This window comes from Alligator mississippiensis, chromosome 9 (assembly GCF_030867095.1).
Source record: "Alligator mississippiensis isolate rAllMis1 chromosome 9, rAllMis1, whole genome shotgun sequence".
Lineage (NCBI taxonomy): Eukaryota > Metazoa > Chordata > Crocodylia > Alligatoridae > Alligator > Alligator mississippiensis.
In genome coordinates this window covers 35,266,972-35,284,684 of record NC_081832.1, presented here as the reverse complement: position 1 = coordinate 35,284,684, position 17,713 = coordinate 35,266,972, and the positions used below count along the sequence as shown (strand labels likewise).

General features: G+C 48.8%; 1 protein-coding gene across 2 annotated transcripts in view; it reads left to right on the top strand.

Moving 5' to 3' along the window:
- The window catches only part of SAMHD1 (SAM and HD domain containing deoxynucleoside triphosphate triphosphohydrolase 1), a 103,377-nt gene that overhangs the window by 22,502 nt on the left and 63,162 nt on the right, over positions 1-17,713 (top strand). For both annotated transcript variants that reach the window (XM_059733282.1, XM_059733281.1), the window contains exons 3-4: positions 7,652-7,724; positions 9,021-9,181. In XM_059733282.1, the coding sequence (XP_059589265.1) occupies positions 7,652-7,724; positions 9,021-9,181 (234 nt within the window). The remainder of the gene's footprint in view (positions 1-7,651; positions 7,725-9,020; positions 9,182-17,713) is intronic.

Here is a 17,713-nt window from a genome sequence, read left to right as displayed (position 1 = left end):
CAGGCGGGCAGTGCACAGCCCTGACCCCCTGCTTGCCAGCAGGGAAGAAGCTGGTCGTGAGTGCGGGGAGAAAAGTGGGCCCTTGCCCACCCCATGGCTGGTGCTCCCTGCTGCAGCCGCTCGCAGCCCACGTGGGGCTGTCTTGAGCAGGCACAGGCAGCCCCACGCAGGTTGCGAGCGGCGGTAGCACGGAACAGCAGCCACACGGCGAGCGAGGGCCCGCTCTTCCCTGCGCTCAGCACCAGCTTGTATCCTGGCCCCGCTGCCAGGCTGGCTGCGGGGCTGGGTTACAAGGTGGTGCTGAGCGCAGGGAGTGGGGAACCAGCCCCTCGCCCACTCCATGCCCAGTGCCCCATGCTGCAGCCGCTGGCAGCCTGCCTGGGGTTCCCTGTGCCTGCTCCGGACAGCCCCGTGCAGGCTGTGAGCAGCTGCAGCAGAGACCACTGGCCATGGGTTGGGCGGGCGAGGGGGCTTCTTTTCTCCGCGCAGGGAAGGAGCCTGGGGAAAAGCTGAGCGCAGGGGAAAAGTGGCCCCTCCCCTGCCCCGTGGCTGGTGCTTCCTACTGCAGCTGCTTGCAGCCCATGGGGCTGTCAGGAGTAGGCACAGGCAGCCCCATGCAGGCTGCGAGCAGCTGCAGAGCGGGATGCCAGCCACGGGGCGAGGAAGGGGCCACTTCCCACCACAGCTCCTTCCCTGCCCAGGGTCCCCCCCACCTTTCTCCCCCTGCTACTCCCCACTTACCTGTGGTTCTGGCGCAGGGTAGCCACGTGCTCCCAGGCCAGAAGCCCCAGTAGGGGACTTTCAGTTGTGGGGGTGAGACTGGGCGGCCCCACTGTTGTTGGAGCCCGCAGGGCTTCACCTGGGTCCTACTGCTCTTGGTGCCTGTCATTTTTGATAGGCACCAAGGGCAGAGAAATATTAGTTTTCTACATTTTTTAGGGGCCCATATCGCAGCCCAGGCAGTTTTTTTCTCCCTTTCTGGGTCTGGCAGGCATGCAGCCATGGGGCCACAGGCCCAAGGGGGCGGCTACTGTTGCAGGTGGCAGCAGGTTACAGTCAGGCATCAGTCCCCAGTGCCAGACTGCTGCAGTGGGTAGGGAGTGCAGGGGCCACTCTGAGTTAGTGCTGCTTCAGTAGTCCAGCTGACACAAGGGGTAATGTCCTCAGATATCAACTGGCCAGGCTTCAGAAGCTTCTGAGGGCAAGTAGCCCTGAGCTGCTCTCCAGGGCAGCATTTTATATTGCTGGCACCAGCACAGCCTCTAGCTTCCCCTGGCTGAAGATCCGGGAGGAGCTGGGGAGGGTCAGTTTGTCCCAAGGCTTGTTCCGCATTCTGATTTGGGTGTTCTCATTCTAGGCTTATCCTGGTACTGGATCACTAAACCTTGTACAGCTATCTTCTCATCCCGTCTTATGACAGGAGTACACATCTGGCCCATATTTTAAGTACATTCCAAGTTTTGCTTATGTAAGGAGTTCATACCTCAGTCAGGTTTACTGATCAGGCCTACTCTGGCCATTGCTTTAGCAAAGCCTTTGTATGAGCCCTCCGCCCATGTGTATTTGGAACATTGATCTGTGTGTGTGTGTCTGTCTAGGTGAACGTTCCAGTGAGGAACACTCCTAAATATAACTTCTATTACTGTATTCATCATGTCAGAAATGCCAGTTTGGGGACAGAAGTACAATTAGCACTAGTGCCACACTAAGGCCATAGTGCTGAAGGTGTACTACAAAAAGGCCTGTGATGCCAGTTTCGGCTCTGGCAGCTACAGGTTGATGCATCTACTGTAGGGAACTGTCATGAATTCTGACAGATGCAACTGTGGCGAGCCAGTAGGGGGTGCTCCTGTGCTGAGCCACCCACCTCACTGTACCCAACCACTTTCCAGGCTCCAAGTGCCTCCCTGGGGGCACCTCATGTCCGGCTGACCCCCCCTACCTGGAGCACACCCACTAGCCTGGGGGTAGAGCTGCCACCACCCAGGGATGGGCTTGATTCTGGTACTATGCCCCCTGGGAAACACAGGCCTAGTGGCCTTCAAGTGTACTTGACTCACTACAAGAACTTGGGATGCTTCCCTCAGTCAGAAGCACTAGTGGTCCCCCTTAGCTGAACCAAGGGGTCCCCAAGGCATAATCTAGACCCACTCCCAATAAGTCTCCTATGCTAGGTACAAAGGAGAACTTTATTGGTTACAAGGAGTAGGGTTGGACTAGGTTACGGAGTTGAGTTGTATCAGAGAAATCCCATAGAGCAAACAGGGTGGCTGGAGTAGCCTTTGATCACGCATCTGAGTTACTGCAAGCTATATATGTAGTTAGATCTTGGGTAGCTTACTCACAAGCATCATCCAGAGGCAGGTGGAGATTCCCTCTGGAGGTAGGTAGTTCCTTGATCATGAGTTTTGAGAGAGACCAAGTTTCAGATGGTCCAGCTCTTTTCTCTCTCTGAATCTTCCTCATGGCTGCTGCCCCCTCCACCTGGGCAGTCCTTAACTTATATAGCCCTTATGACTTCATTTACCTGGTTCAACAGAGGCCAGTACCTGTTGGCTGCCAGCCAACCAGTTTGAAATGCATCACTGGTTGCTGGGCAGACTGGCAGTCTCTAGGCCACCAGGGAGCCCAAGCCCCTCACCCAGGTATGTGATGCCAGTCACATAGGCAGAGGGAGCAGGTTGCCCCCCTCCCTCAGGATTGTATCCAGGTCAGGTTACCTAAAGAGATAGGGTAAGGTGTGTACCCTCTGCAAGGCCCATCCTAACCAAATTGTCACAGAGCACAACAAGGTTATTGGGAACAGCCAACACTGACGGAAAAAGAGCAAGTCATTCCTGACCAACTTTATTTCCCTCTGTAACATATAGTGTGGCTCTGTGGATAACGAGTGGAGGGAATGGATGTCATAAAGCTTAATTTTTAGCAAGGCTTTTTGATACCATCTCCCATGACTGCTTCATTACTTAGCTATGGCAACAAAGACCAGATAAAAGTATTGTAAGGTGGGTACATAACTGGTTAGATCATCAATGGCTCTATGTCTAGTAGGAAAAGGTATTGAGAAGGCGTTCTCCAGGCCTGTGTCCTGGGTTTGGTATTGTTTAATATCTTCATTAATGATTTGGAAGATGGTATTAAGTGCACAGTTAGTAGACTTCCAGATGACATGTAATTGCAGACGTCCTCTAAGGTTGGTCTAGGTTTCAGAGTGAGTCTGATAACGTTGGACTATTTTTCCAGTTTAAATGGAATGAAATTCAGTAAGAGCAAGTGCAGAGTCCTGCACACGGACTTGAACAAGCAGGGGAATAACTGGTTATATTTCATTACTGCAGAAAATGACTTGAGGCTTATATTGAACTATAAGTGAGTCAACAGTGCGCTCTTCTTGTAGAAAAGGCCTACGTATCCTGGGCTGTAGTAATAGGAGCATTGCTTTCAAGTCAGGGGGAATGATTCTTGTCGGAGAAATTATTCGCTTAAGCTCCCAACCTGGTAAGGGAACACCTGCGAATACTCCTGACCCCAGCGGGGCTCGTTTCCCAGCTGAGACTCAAATAAGCAGGAGACGAGGGTGTGGTCTTTCCAGTTTATTCGGCCGAAGGTCCCCCGACCTTAGAAAGGCAGAGGGTTGCACTCTCATACACGTATTTATATTCTCTGGTTACATGAGATTTTTGCATGCGCAAAGCTTTAGCAGAAAATTAGTAGTATTGCATGACTCTTCTTCAACCTACGGGGGTAAGCTCCAATCACAATACAATTTTAAACAATTTTACCAAATAAGGCACAGGTCTGCCGTTAAGCTTATTGATCATGCTTAGTTACTATGGGGGAAGTTGTGGGCACCTGAAGGTGCAGGCTGTGCTTCCTGTGTTGCCAGAGAAGGAAACCCTCTTCTCTGCGCACGATTTCTAACATTCTCCCACTCTAGGTCAGGAGTTGATGGGCACTAGCAAGGTTGGGGGGGTATACAGGTCAGGAGTGAGGGGTACTGGCAGGGCTGGGGGGCTATGGGTCAGGAGTTGGGGGAACCTGGAGAGCTGTGGGTCAGGAGTGAGGGGCAACAGCATGGGCAGTGGCAGGGCACCAGCCTATCAGGGCTGCTCAGTACCACAAAGCAGCGGGGGGGAGGGAACAGCTGCAGCTGGACCTGCATCCTGGTGAGTGAAGGGGGCCAGGGGAACTCTGATTTTCCATGATAAAAAGCCAAAATCAACTGCCAAAATATGTAGGTATTTAGAATTTTTTTATTATAATGATTGAGGCCCTGGTAGGCTTCCAAATTGCTTTAAAATTGTAAATATAATCAAGAAGACATTGTGTTCAACTGATATATAGTTCAACATATATAGTGGCGTTTCATTTTAATTGTGAAAAAGCATAGATTTTGGGAGACTTAATCAGAGAATTTTGGGTCCTCCATCAGAGAATATTGGTTTTTTAAACAGAAAAAAACAAGATCCTTGTGGAAAAGCTGAAAGAACTGGAATTGTTTAGTTGCCTGAAAGACTTCCCCCTTGGTCTTGTTGCTGTTGTGCCCAATGTAGGTTGAGGCAACTATCTAGAACAGGTACTGCTCCGTGGCACCTCATTGCCCCCAGATCTGTGTGCAGGCATGGCTGTGGGCTCGATCCTCCCGCCCTGCTTCGTGCCCTGCTGCCCACCCTCAGGGTCTCCGCAGCCTGGCGGGTGTGAACCAGCACTGCAGGGCAGAACGGGGCTGCATGGGTAAACTCCTTGCCACTGTGAGCTCTGCGCTGCCCTGGCGAGACATCTCCTGCCCACCTGGCAGCAGCGAGGGGCACAATCCTGCACTGCTGCTGTGCAGGCAGGAGACGCCTCTCCAGGGCAGCATGGAGCATGCAGCAGCAAGGAGCTTCCCTGCACAGCTGCACTCTGTTCTGCAGCACCAGGTCACATCTGCTGGGCTGTGGAGGCCCTGGAGGAGGCCAGCAGGGCAGGAAACCTGCATAAGCTGTCTGTACCCACCCCTGTCTCTGCCCTGATCTGAGGTGCATGTGTCCTTCTATTCCCCCGTGTGTGCAGTGGTGGGGAGCTGGCTCCACCCCTCACCTGAGCTTGCTGGTGCAACCAGGCTGCTACCACCTGCAGGTTGCAGCTGAGGCTCAGGTGCTGCTGAGGGGGAATGGGGGTTGTGGACCCAGGTCCCTGGCTCTATAGCCCTGGCAGCTGGTGGCCTCCTCCAGCAGGGCTGGAGAGGCAGGGAGCTGTAGGTGGAGGGTGAGGGGCATCAGCAGGGATGAGGGGCTGTGGGTGGGGGGTGAGGGCCAGGAGGCTGTGGGGGGGAGGGAGTGAGGGGCACTAACAGGGCTGGGGGCCTGTTGGGGGTAATGAAAGGGGCACCAGGAGGGGCTGTGGGGGGGAGGAGTGAGGGACACCAGCAGGGCCAGGGGTCTGTGGGGGGTGGGGGGGAGTGAGGGCCACCAGCAGGGCTGTGGGGTGGGGGGCAGTGAGGGGCAGCAGTAGGTCTGGGGGAGTGTGGGGGGGAGAAGTGATGGGCACCAGCAGGGCTGTGGGGGGTGGGGATTGAGGGGCACCAGCAGGGCCAGGGGCCTGTGGGAGGGAGTGAGGGGTACCAGCAGGGCCAGGGCCCTGTGGGTTGGGAGTGAGGGGTACCACTAGGGCCAGGGGGGCTTTGGGTGGGGAGTGAAGGACATCAGCAGGGCTAGGGGGCTATGGCTTGGGAGTGAGGAGCCTGGACCTTTGTTCTGTGAGTGAAGGGGGCAGGGGGAGCTTTGATTTTTCCATGCTAAGAAAAAAAAATCCAAAATCAAATACCAAAATGTATAGGTATTTAGATTTTATTTTATTATAGTGATTGAGGCACTGGTAGGCTTCCAAATTGCTGTAAAATTGTAAATATATCAAGAAAACATTGTCTTCAACTGATCCCTATATCTATAAAGTCATCTTTTATTTTAATCACAGATTTTGGGTTTTTAATCGGAGAATTTGGGTGGTTTTTTTTAAATCAGAGAATTAGCAATTTTTTATCAAGGAAAACCAGGATCCCTGGGTATAAGGGACCCTGAGAAAATAAGGGATCATGATTAGTTATGAAGACCATAGACCACTCTGTTCCTGTAGCTCAGTGTTTCCCGACCCGTGTGCCGCGGCATAGTGGTGTGCCATCAGAAATGAACAGGTGTGCTGTGGAATTTTGCCACAGCAACGAGCTACAATGAGCTCATAAGTATAAGGATGGGGAATACTACCTTAACAGGCGTGCCATAGAAAATTTTTATTAATATAAGTGTGCCTTGGGCTGGAAAAGGTTTGAAAATGCTGCTGTATCTAATGAGCATTGCATATTTTGAGTTCTGGTAACTGTCAATCCTTAGGAAGCCTTCTTTCAGCCTGGAGATTGTATGCTGTATGTCATACTAGGCAAGGTTCTTTGAGTAGATGTGATATCTTTTATTAGATCAACTGAGTAGCTGGAAAACAGTTCTTAGCAAGCTTTCTTAGCTTTCACTCTTCTTCAGGCATAGGAAGCCTCTGCTGTTCTGAAGACTCTGAGGACTTCCTTGGAGTCTCAGAACAGCTGAGGCTCCCTATGCCTGAAGAAGGGTGATTGTGCTCAAAAGCTTGCTAAGAACTTTTCCCCAACTACTCAGTTAGTCTAATAAAAGATATCACGTACTCAAAGAACCTTGCCTGCATATGTCATACTAGACTGATTTATGAATTACAGGACAGTTGTTGTAAATAATTTTGATCAGGTTGTTCAGACTAGAAGTTCTTGCTCAGGTGAATTTTATAATATATATACTATGTGTTTCTGAATATTGTTTCACAATGTGAAATTTCTACAAAGCTGAACTTAGTGCATGGGGTGACTGGCAAAGGAAAGGAAGCAAACTTTGTAAATTGTCAATGTACATTATTTACAGTCATATACATTAAAGCCACATTCTGTTATTCTAAATTTATACTTATTGTCCTAAGGAAAAGTTTGATCAGCAGCAAAACACCTTTACTAACTAAAGATATATTAAACAGGAATTAGTAATTATATATATAAAAATATAATAAAACAGCTAATATAGTGTTGAACTTGCATTAAAGTATAAAAGATTTGTAAGAGTGAATTTGGTCTTCAGCTTTACGCAGTAACCCTTTAAGGCATTGAATTTTCTATATAATTCTTTTTGTACAAAAATAAGTGATGTTTGCAGAAGAAATTCCTGGAAATACTCCCTGTTTAGAATTTTGACCTTGCTTTTTGAGTTGCCTTTAATGTAAAGCGCATGGTTCAGGTGTGATTTCATTTCAGACATCAGTTAGAACCTTATTTGGAGTGTCATCTTTTAAATTTTAGTTTCTAAAACTGCTTGTAATCAAGTTGAGTTTCTTGAGAGGTAAGTGGTAAGTGATGTTACTATGTACTGGTGCTCATCTTTTGAGTTGCATAACTAGTTCATTTAATAACCTTTATTGTCTGCAAATAGTTTTTATAGTTATATAGGTACTCACTTAAAGAAGGAACAACAAATGCCCCTATAGCCAATAAGAGTTGAGAAAAATGTGAATTTGCATAAATAATACCACATGCATTATAAGTTGTAAAGGAAAAATATCTGATGAATTTGACTAATGTCTAAAATCTTTTTAATGTATCCAGACCCCAGGACTTGAGACTGAAATTGCTTGCTTGCCTGAACAAATTGGGACAACATTATGCTGAAAAAATGAAGGTAAATACAATATGCTGGATCAGGTATTAGGTACTAAACTTTCAGGGTTTTATGTATTCTTAATTTCTCAGATATAGTGGGGCAAACAACCTTTGAATATTTACACTGAAACAAATAGCCTGTGGTTTTTATTGTTGGGGTGACAATATTCAAGTGATTTAAAAATAGGCACAGGAAGATATAGGAATACTGAGTTCCAGTTTTATACTTGCAATATTTTGCAGCAGAAGCTTTTCCAGTAAGTGAAATAACATTTTTAACTTTTTCAGGTCCTATTTGCTACCGTATTACAAAGTGTGCTTAGGGGATGTTTGTATAGCAAAATAAATGTGCACTTTCAACATGTGTTAACTGAATGATAGCTACGGACCTAACAAATTCAAGGTGGATACTCGCCAATTTCACAGGCAGAATGCGAGGGGCTCTGCAGCCATTTCATGGGCAGAGCATGGTGGGTTTCCCCACACCTCCGATTGACCAGAGGGATCTGGTGGCCCCACCTTTCACCACTGAGACTCAAGGCCCTCTGACCCCTCAGAAAATGCTACCTCTTAACTTTCACTCATTTTTTGACTATGGAAAAATAATAGAAATTTGTCTGTTACAAAGAACTCAGAAAGCCCGCAACAGGTCACAATGCTTTTAACACAGTGGATTTCTATTTGAAATCTCTGAGGGTTTTTTTTGTGAATTATGTGTAGGTAGTTGCATACCTAATTGTGCTAATATTGTACACCCCCGGTTGAGAATCACTGGTCTAAGAAACACTAGACTTGTTCTGCTGCATGTTCACTGCTGTTGTTGTCCTTGTTGGCTAAATTATATTAGCCTGTGCTCCAGTCCCACTTTTTCCCCCCAGTCTTTAACAGTAGAGTGCCTTAATACCATAGGGTAAGGACATGCAGGAACAGAACTGTTTGTTTATTTTACCTAAACATCCATATAATTAAATGTTTTTGTTTTGTAATTCTTTCTTGCAGCAAAGCACCAGAATTTACTGGAATTTACACAGGCCCCTGGCAAACATTACATTTATGGCAAGGTTTTAAGCAGATTGACTAAAAATCCTTTACTATCTCTCTGCTAAAATCTAACCTTTTTAATGCCATAACTTTCAGGTGCCATGGCATCTTCCTTGTGTTTTTTACTATAAAATTCAGATGTTGATTTTCCAGAAGGAAAAAAAGTCTTAACAACTTTCCAGGTATCCTTTATCAAGGAGAGGTACTAACTCTTTTCATGCCCTTTGTTGGCCATGTTTGAACCTTAACTTCATTACTGTTTGAAATCTTCTAGGTTTTTAATGATCCTATTCATGGTCATATTGAAATACATCCTCTGCTCATTCGAATCATTGATACGCCTCAGTTTCAACGTCTGCGATACATTAAGCAACTGGGTGGCACTTACTTTGTTTTTCCAGGAGCGTCGCATAACCGCTTTGAACATTCCCTGGGGTAAGGCAGTATTCATTTATATGTAGATCTCTTCCATTTTTATTCATTTATGTCTGCCACTTCTGCCTGTGTGGAGTGACTGCAGGCACCAGTCTTGCCTCCACTTATGTCAGGGGACAGTTCTACAAATATTTTTGGCAGTTTTGAATTGGTCTGTATCTTATAGAAGTGATTTTGTTGTCTGTTCTTCATCAGTACTCAAGCCAGAGCTTTTCAACATATTACCCTTGTCTCGTTAAAACGGGTTGGCAATGTGAGGCCATTTTGCTTGTCATGCCACAGCCAGCCCCGGCTCTGGGTAGCTGCTGCCAGGCTACTCCCAGCAGGGCTTGCAGCATCCCAGCTGCTTGCTGGGAGCAGCCTGGGCTCCTGGCTGGCAGCAGCTATCCAGAGCCGGGGCCGGCTGCAGCCAGGAGGCTGCAAACAGCTGTGCCAGACTCCAGAGCCCAGGCATCAGCTCAGTACTGGTGCGTTCACATGTGCCTTGGAGCAGGCGGTGGGGGAGCGGCCTGAGGCAGTGCAATCCTGGTCTCTCCCCCGTTCCTGGTACAGAGGTGGTCACTGGGCTCCAGAGCCCAGCGCAGCTGTTTGTAGCCAGCCTGGGCTCTGGGCAGCTGCAGCAAGCAGCGGGCAGGCTGCAAACAGCTGCGCCTGGTTCTACAGCTCTGCATCAGCTCCATGCTGGCAGCAACTGCGTGTGCACCTCAGGGCAGACAGCAGGGCAGGTACAGAGCTGATGCCTGGGCTCTGGAGCCCGGTGCAGCTGTTTACAGCCTCCCGCAGTAGGTGCCACCACTGCCTCTTGGCTGCCCAGCGTGCGAGCTCCGGGTGGGCAGCAGCCACAAACACTGCCTGGTGCAACAAGCGGGGGGGTGCAGCTGCTGCCACCACAGCGCAGCCCCGATGGGCAAGCCCTGAGCCAGCATGGGGCCCAGGCTGGCAGCAGGGCGTGGTTACAAGCTGGTGCTGAGCGCAAGGGGGGAAAAGCGGTCCCTCACCTGCCCCATGCCCAGCGCCCCGCACTGCAGCCGCTTGCATCCCATCTGGGGCTGCCTGTGCCTGCTTAGGACAGCCCCATGAAGGCTGTGAGCGGCTGCAGCAGGGAGCGCCAACACAGAGTGGGGGAGGGGCCACTTTTTCCCCATGCTCCGCACCAGTTAATCCCCTGCCCTCCCCCCTTGCCTGAGGTTCAGGCACGGGGCAGCCACGTGGTGGGGGTGGGTGGGCCCCGGGGGTGGGGCTGGGTAGGCCCCACTGTTGCAGGAGCTCTCCAGGACTTCACCAGGCTCCTACTGCCCTTGGTTCCTGTCATTTTTGACAGGAACCAAGGACAGATAAATTTTAATTTTCTAAATTTTTTTTAGGGGCCCTGCAGGCCAGATAGAATGGCCTTGTGGGCCAGATCTGGCCTGCAGGCTGTATTTTGCCTGCCCCTGATGTATATGTTATTAGTATTCTGTTAATATGGTTCCTAAGCCAGTAAGTACTAAGTGGTGTTGCCTTGTATAGACTCTTAGTTATGTATCCTGGAAGAGGATATCCAAAAGAATTCTCTTTGAAAGACAAATGGTCAAATTTCTCTCCATTTTCATCATCAAGAATAATATTAGTTGCATGATTGAGGTGTCCATTGTTCCACCTGACTTTACACATGTTCTTACTAAGTGTAAACATTATTTGTTAGTGTTTCAGGAAATGCCTTAAATTGATAGCCAAAATTTTTTATAACTTGAAACTCTTTGTTTACCATATACAGTTAAAATGGGGTTTTGGCTATCACATTAAGTTAATCAAGGTTTTACTTTACTTGGAAGCACTTTTGGCTACACCCATCACTGAATAGTCTATTACCTTCAAAATAAGAATAACTGAAACAGATTTTCATAGATTCATAGATTCATAGATGTTAGGGTCGGAAGGGACCTCAATAGATCATCAAGTCCGACCCCCTGCATAAGCAGGAAAGAGTGCTGGGTCTAGATGACCCCAGCTAGATACTCGTCTAACCTCCTCTTGAAGACCCCCAGGGTAGGGGAGAGCACCACCTCCCTTGGGAGCCCGTTCCAGACCTTGGCCACTCGAACTGTGAAGAAGTTCTTCCTAATGTCCAGTCTAAATCTGCTCTCTGCTAGCTTGTGGCCATTGTTTCTTGTAACCCCCGGGGGCGCCTTGGTGAATAAATCCTCACCAATTCCCTTCTGTGCCCCCGTGATGAACTTATAGGCAGCCACAAGGTCGCCTCTAAACCTTCTCTTGCGGAGGCTGAAAAGGTCCAGTTTCTCTAGTCTCTCCTCGTAGGGCTTGGTCTGCAGGCCCTTGACCATACGAGTTGCCCTTCTCTGTACCCTCTCCAGGTTATCCGCATCCTTCTTGAAGTGTGACGCCCAGAATTGCACGCAGTACTCCAACTGCGGTCTGACCAGCGCCCTATAGAGGGGAAGTATCACCTCCCTGGACCTATTCGTCATGCATCTGCTGATGCACGATAAAGTGCCATTGGCTTTTCTGATGGCTTCGTCACACTGCTGGCTCATGTTCATCTTGGAGTCCACTAGGACTCCAAGATCCCTTTCCACCTCTGTGCCACCCAGCAGGTCATTCCCTAGGCTGTAGGTGTGCTGGACATTTTTCCACCCTAGGTGCAGCACTTTGCATTTCTCCTTGTTGAACTGCATCCTGTTATTTTCTGCCCACTTGTCCAACCTATCCAGGTCTGCCTGCAGCTGTTCCCTGCCCTCCGGCGTGTCTACTTCTCCCCATAGCTTTGTGTCATCTGCAAACTTGGACAGAGTACATTTCACTCCCTCGTCCAAGTCGCTGATGAAGACATTAAAGAGTATCGGTCCAAGGACCGAACCCTGTGGGACCCCACTGCCCACACCCTTCCAGGTCGAGACCGACCCATCTACCATGACTCTTTGGGTGCAACCCTCTAGCCAATTCGCCACCCACCAGACTGTGTAGTCATCCAAGTCACAGCCTCTTAACTTGTTCACCAGTATGGGGTGGGATACCGTATCGAAGGCCTTCCTGAAGTCTAAGTATACGACATCCATCCCTCCTCCTGTGTCCAGGCGTTTCGTAACCTGGTCATAGAAAGAGACTAGGTTGGTCAGGCACGATCTGCCCGCCACAAACCCATGCTGGTTTCCCCTCAGCATAATTTGCCCTGTCGGGCTCTCACAAGTGTGAGCCTTGATAATTTTTTCAAAGACTTTACCAAGGATGGAGGTGAGACTGACCGGCCTATAGTTGCCCGGGTCCTCCTTCCTCCCCTTTTTGAAAATGGGGACCACGTTAGCCCTTTTCCAGTCCTCCGGGACTTGGCCCGTGCGCCACAAGCGTTCGAATATTCCCGCCAGTGGCTCTGCAATGATGTCGGCCAGTGCCTTTGATGACTCATTTTGGTCATCAAACCTTTCATATCTTATAACCTGTTACCAGATTTGCCCATCATTTTGGGGTGTGCTTATTTATTAGGGATACATTTCTAGGGTCTTTGTAATTTTATTAATGTGCTACTTGTGTACCGGTGTTTCTATATGGAGCTGTATCTCTCCCTTGTGCAAATCTTCGCCCCTAATGGAGCTATCTTGCAGGACTCAGTTCAATGGGGCTGGGTTCCTGCAGCCACCAAAACAGTCACACATGTGCACACACATGCGTGCACGCACGCACACACGGAGATTAACGTGACACGCCTGACCCAACCAGGTTGATCAGCATGTGCAGGCTGACATACTCATATGCCAGGAATCAGTTAATTAAGGTAACAATAAAATGCAGTCAGACACAAGCACACAGGTAAATAGAATGCCTCTAAATCCGGCTGGGTGTCCAGCTGACACCCTCGTGGGCCAGCATTCAGTTCATTAGGGCATGTCTGAGCCAAATTAGGTCAATCAGCCTATACAAGCTGATCCCCTTATGTGTCTCAAACTCAGCATGTCCCAATCTTTTGCTCTAACTGTCCTAGTAGTGGTAGCCTCTTGATGAGAGGACCCCACAGTATTTCTGGGCTTCACAGGGATCTTTGGCTTAAGTAAAAAAAGCATTGCTGCAGGCCAAGCGGGGAAGGAGAAGTAGAGAAGGAAAAATATATGCAGTTACCACCAGTTTGACTATAAAAGTTATTTATTGCTAAGTATATGAAATTTATAATGGTACTAGTAATAATAGACATGCAAGGGAAAACAAACAAAAACAATTACAATATTACCCTGGTTTTATTGAGTATTTGGGGAAACCTAGCTCAATCCTAACTAATAAAATTCAGGTTCAGAAAGCTATGCCTAGAGAGAAAAAGAGAGAGAGTAAGAGCTGGGATCTCACCGTTCCAAGGCACTCGGGTGATTTGTTGACAAGCAAAGTTCTCAGCATGATCCGTGAAGGGAGACGATCTGTTTCTCCCAACTTCTCGAGAACAACAGCGGATGGTGTCAGAGATTTCTCTCCCTCTTGAAGCATGCTGTTTGCTGCTTTACAGCTTTCTTATACCCTTAGTCTAGCCTTTTCAAAGCTTTCTTTTAATTGTGTAAATCAAGAGGGTCCTGAGCCATAATTGATTAATCCTGTTATATAAACAGTTTAAATTTAAATGAATTACCTTTTTCAGTGACAAGGGGTTATCTGGTTTGGAACATATCAAGAAACTTATTAACAACTAGGAAAAACATTAAGTTTTAGGGAGTAACCAGACACCTAGGAGCCAGCTTGAAATTATTATGAATATACTGAAAGGGATCTTCTTAGATGGCCTAGCTATGCTTGCACTGTGAAGTTAGCATTAGTGTTTTGTATTTTACCTGTTGGGAATAAGCCTCAGCTTATGACTTTCAGATTTTACTGTAGTCTTTTAACAAACTCAAGGGGATTACTTGGAGTGTTCATAAACTTTGTGGGGAGGACTTCTACCAGTCATCCCGGGAAAAGTATGACAGCATTTGTGGCCAGGGTTCCAACGGGCCAGACGCTGTGATGAACCCTTAACCATTGTTCAAATGTCGCCCATACTCCCTCTGACTCGGTCTCTTGCCTCAGCATTCCCTAACCCGGCGACCGAGTTTTATTCAGTCAAGTTTAAATAGGCCTCCCATAGTGGGACAGGGGAATGTACGGCCCAAGATACTTATTAAACTTTTCTTCTGCTTAGTTCTGGTTAGATGATGGGTGGGGGGTGGAGAGGGGAGGGGAGGGGAAATAGAGAAAGTTCATTGTAAGTCCAGCAAACAGGGTGCCAGGGCTCCCTCAGGAACACAGAGCTGACAAGTAACAAACCACAAAGAGTATTGTTATTCTGGCTGATTACATAGGTTAAAAGTGACCTGGTTTAAAGAAAAAATAAAGAAGATTATTCTTATTTTAAGAAGGTTTCTCAAGGAAAAGAGAAGGGAAGCTGTTTCTTGTCCTAGGGCAAAGTGCAGTCATACAGACATTTCCACTGATCCCAAGGCAACCCCCTTGCCTTCCCCCTCCTCCCCCCCCCCCCCAAAAAAAAAAAATTGGGATAAGCCAGGGGTGGGTAGTTATTTCAGCTGATGGACCACTTAATGACTTTTGGTGAGTTATCAAGGGCTGCAAGTGTAACCCTGCCCCTTGACAAGTGCCCCGCGCCCTGATCGACATCTGGGGACTGGAAGTCTCACCCCTAACCTTTGCCACCAGAAGCCCCTCCCCTTGCTTCCAGAAGTACTCCTTTTGGGAGGGTGGTTTGCCATCTTGCAACCAGAAAAAAAATCATATACTAAAAATCAAACATCTACTGTAACATATTTTAATTTTATGTAAAAAAAAATTGTCCTGATTTACATGTGTTTGCATAGAGTATATATGATTGCTTGCCATAATAGCTCAAAATAAAGTCTTACTCTTGTGTGTGTGGGGGGGTGTGTGGCTGTGGGGTGTGTGTATATGGGATTTAGGGGGTATGGGTGGGTATAGGGCTTGTGGAGGTGTGTGGGTGTCAGGTTTATGGGTGGTCTGTGGGTGGGTTTGGGTGTGTGGGGTTTGTGGGGGCATTGTGGGTGTATGTGTGGGAGGTGTGGGGTTTGTGTTGAGGGTTTTTGGGGGGTGTGGGAGTGTGTATGGGGTGGGTGGGGTATGTGTGGTATTTGTGGGTGGATGTGGGCTTGCCACCCATGATGCACAAAGCCCACTGGTAGCAGCAGCAGCAGCCGGTGGCGAGCCCTCAGGGCAGTCATGGCCCGCAGTAGTTAGAGCCTTCCAGCAGTGTGTGGCTCTGGCTGAGTCCTGGGGGCTGCACATGGCAACATGGAGCTGGCCTAGCCTGCTGGTGCACACCTTCATACCAGACTAGGCACTGCAACCAGGAGCATGCGCCACTGGGCCAAGCCGGGTCAGGTTGGCTCTATGCCTCTATGTGTGGCTCCCCACTGGAATGCTGGAAGCCCCATGTGGAGGCATGGAACCAGCCTAGTCTGGTTCAAAGGTGTGAGCCAGTGGGTTGGGCCAAGCTAGCTCTTGTGCTGCCACGTGTAGTTCATGGGACTCAGCTGGAGCTGTGTGCTGCTGGGAAGCTCTGCCTGCCGTGGGCCATGAGCACGTTGAGGTACCACTGCCTGCTGCTGCTGCTGCCACTGGTGGCAGGGCCTGTGCACCTTGGGAGGTGGGGGATCTTCATCCCTCCCACAGAACCCAGGAGGGTGGGTTCTGTGCTGCTAGTGCAGTTTCTGACACTGCAGGCGGGAGCTCTCTTCCACACTCACCAGCTGTCTAGTTGTATGCCATCATGATCAGTGCCTCTGTGGGGCTCCCAGATGGAGTGCTGAGGAGCCTCACAGAGGTGGAAGCACAGAGCCCACCTGGATGGCATGTGACTTCTGAAAGCCCACACCTGCTGGCTTTCAGAGGGGCAGTCGCATCGGACCAGTAATAATTGTTTTTTGGAGGGGCCCCACAGGCCAGATAGAATGGCTTGGGAGGCAACAACCATTTCTTCTGGGACATCATGAAGTGTCTGAATGGTTGTGTCTGAACACTGTCCCAGAACAAGCTGTCAAATAAGTACTGCAGGTATCCCACAACGCACCACTTCTACTCCAGTCCTGACTCATCTTGAACTTGGGACAGCCACCATAGCCCTGGTGGCTGAATTGTACTGCTTGGAAGTGACAGGGTAGAAATGATCTCCCCCACCTATTAATTGCCCTCCGTGGTGACTTGCAGCCATTCCATGCTCACTAGCCACTTGAGGTCGCATTGGAGTCGGATCCATCTGAACAACCGTGGACGCATCCACCCACTAGACATCTGTCAATTGGTGATATCCTCAGACCCATCCATCTGCATCCATCCATCCACTGCATTTTTCAACAATGGCCTTTCTGTCCACATCCAGTGACTTCTGGACCTGGAAGTACCAGGCAGTCTTTGAATCAATCACTTTGGAAATGACAGCCTGCGGATATGACCATGATTGGAACCAATGCTGGTTCAAAGACAAGGTACTGATGCAGTGGCACGTGGAGGTCCAGCATGCCAACTATATGTCTGGTACATGCAAGGTTACATGCACCTTCTGTGTGGAACAATTCTACATCCTCATAGCGGATGACGCAGTTCTGCTTCCCTGCATCATGACTGCGACATGCATCGCCCAAGACAGCGATGCAGATTCCAATGCCAGGAATGACACAGCCATCATAGCTAACCACAGTGATGACCTAGGAGATGTACAAGGTCACCGTCTTCCATGCTTAGAGAGCTGCACAGACTTGGAGATGGACTTTGACTCAGACAGCTAGCAGCTGGTGTCCTCTGGCCTTCCCAGGTATGCAGCATCATGGCTGGCCCTATTGCCTTGGATCTGCAACACTGAGTCAGTGGGCTCACAGCCTACTGTAGCCTATGCAAGGTCCCTGTCAACAGTAAAGCTGCCCTCCTCCTCATCCCAGAAGGGATCAAAACTTCAAAAGGAACCACCTCACATCTGTGAAGAGTAAACATGCAAAGCCATGGCACCATTGTGAAATGCAGTTCACAGGTAGGGTAAGGAAAGGCTGGGGTACAGCTGACGGTAGATAAGAAGCTGAAATGCTCCCAGTGGAACCCCAGGGCCAAGCTTGGATATTGCCTCACCATGTCCTCTTTCCCACTCTGGCATGCATTCCATTCCATTCCATTGTGGGGTATGTTTCAGGGTAGTACCAGATCAATTAGATTGGATGATTAAGATCCTCCACTATTTTATGGAGGTACATCCATAACAGGTTACAGGGGTGGGCAGATGAGAACAGGATGGGTTTCAACACTGACAAGTGCAAGGTGCTGCACCTGGGAAGGAAGAACCAGCAGCATACCTACAGGCTGGGGAACTCCCTTCTCGTCAGTGCAGAGGCAGAAAAGGATCTTGGAGTCATTATTGATGCCAGAATGAACACGGGCCGACAGGAAGACCAACGAGTCCATGGGGACACGGTCAGGAAGGCCAACCGTACCTTGTCATGCATCCACAGATGCATCTCGAGCAGATCCAAGGACGTGATCCTCCCCCTCTGTGCGACACTGGTCAGA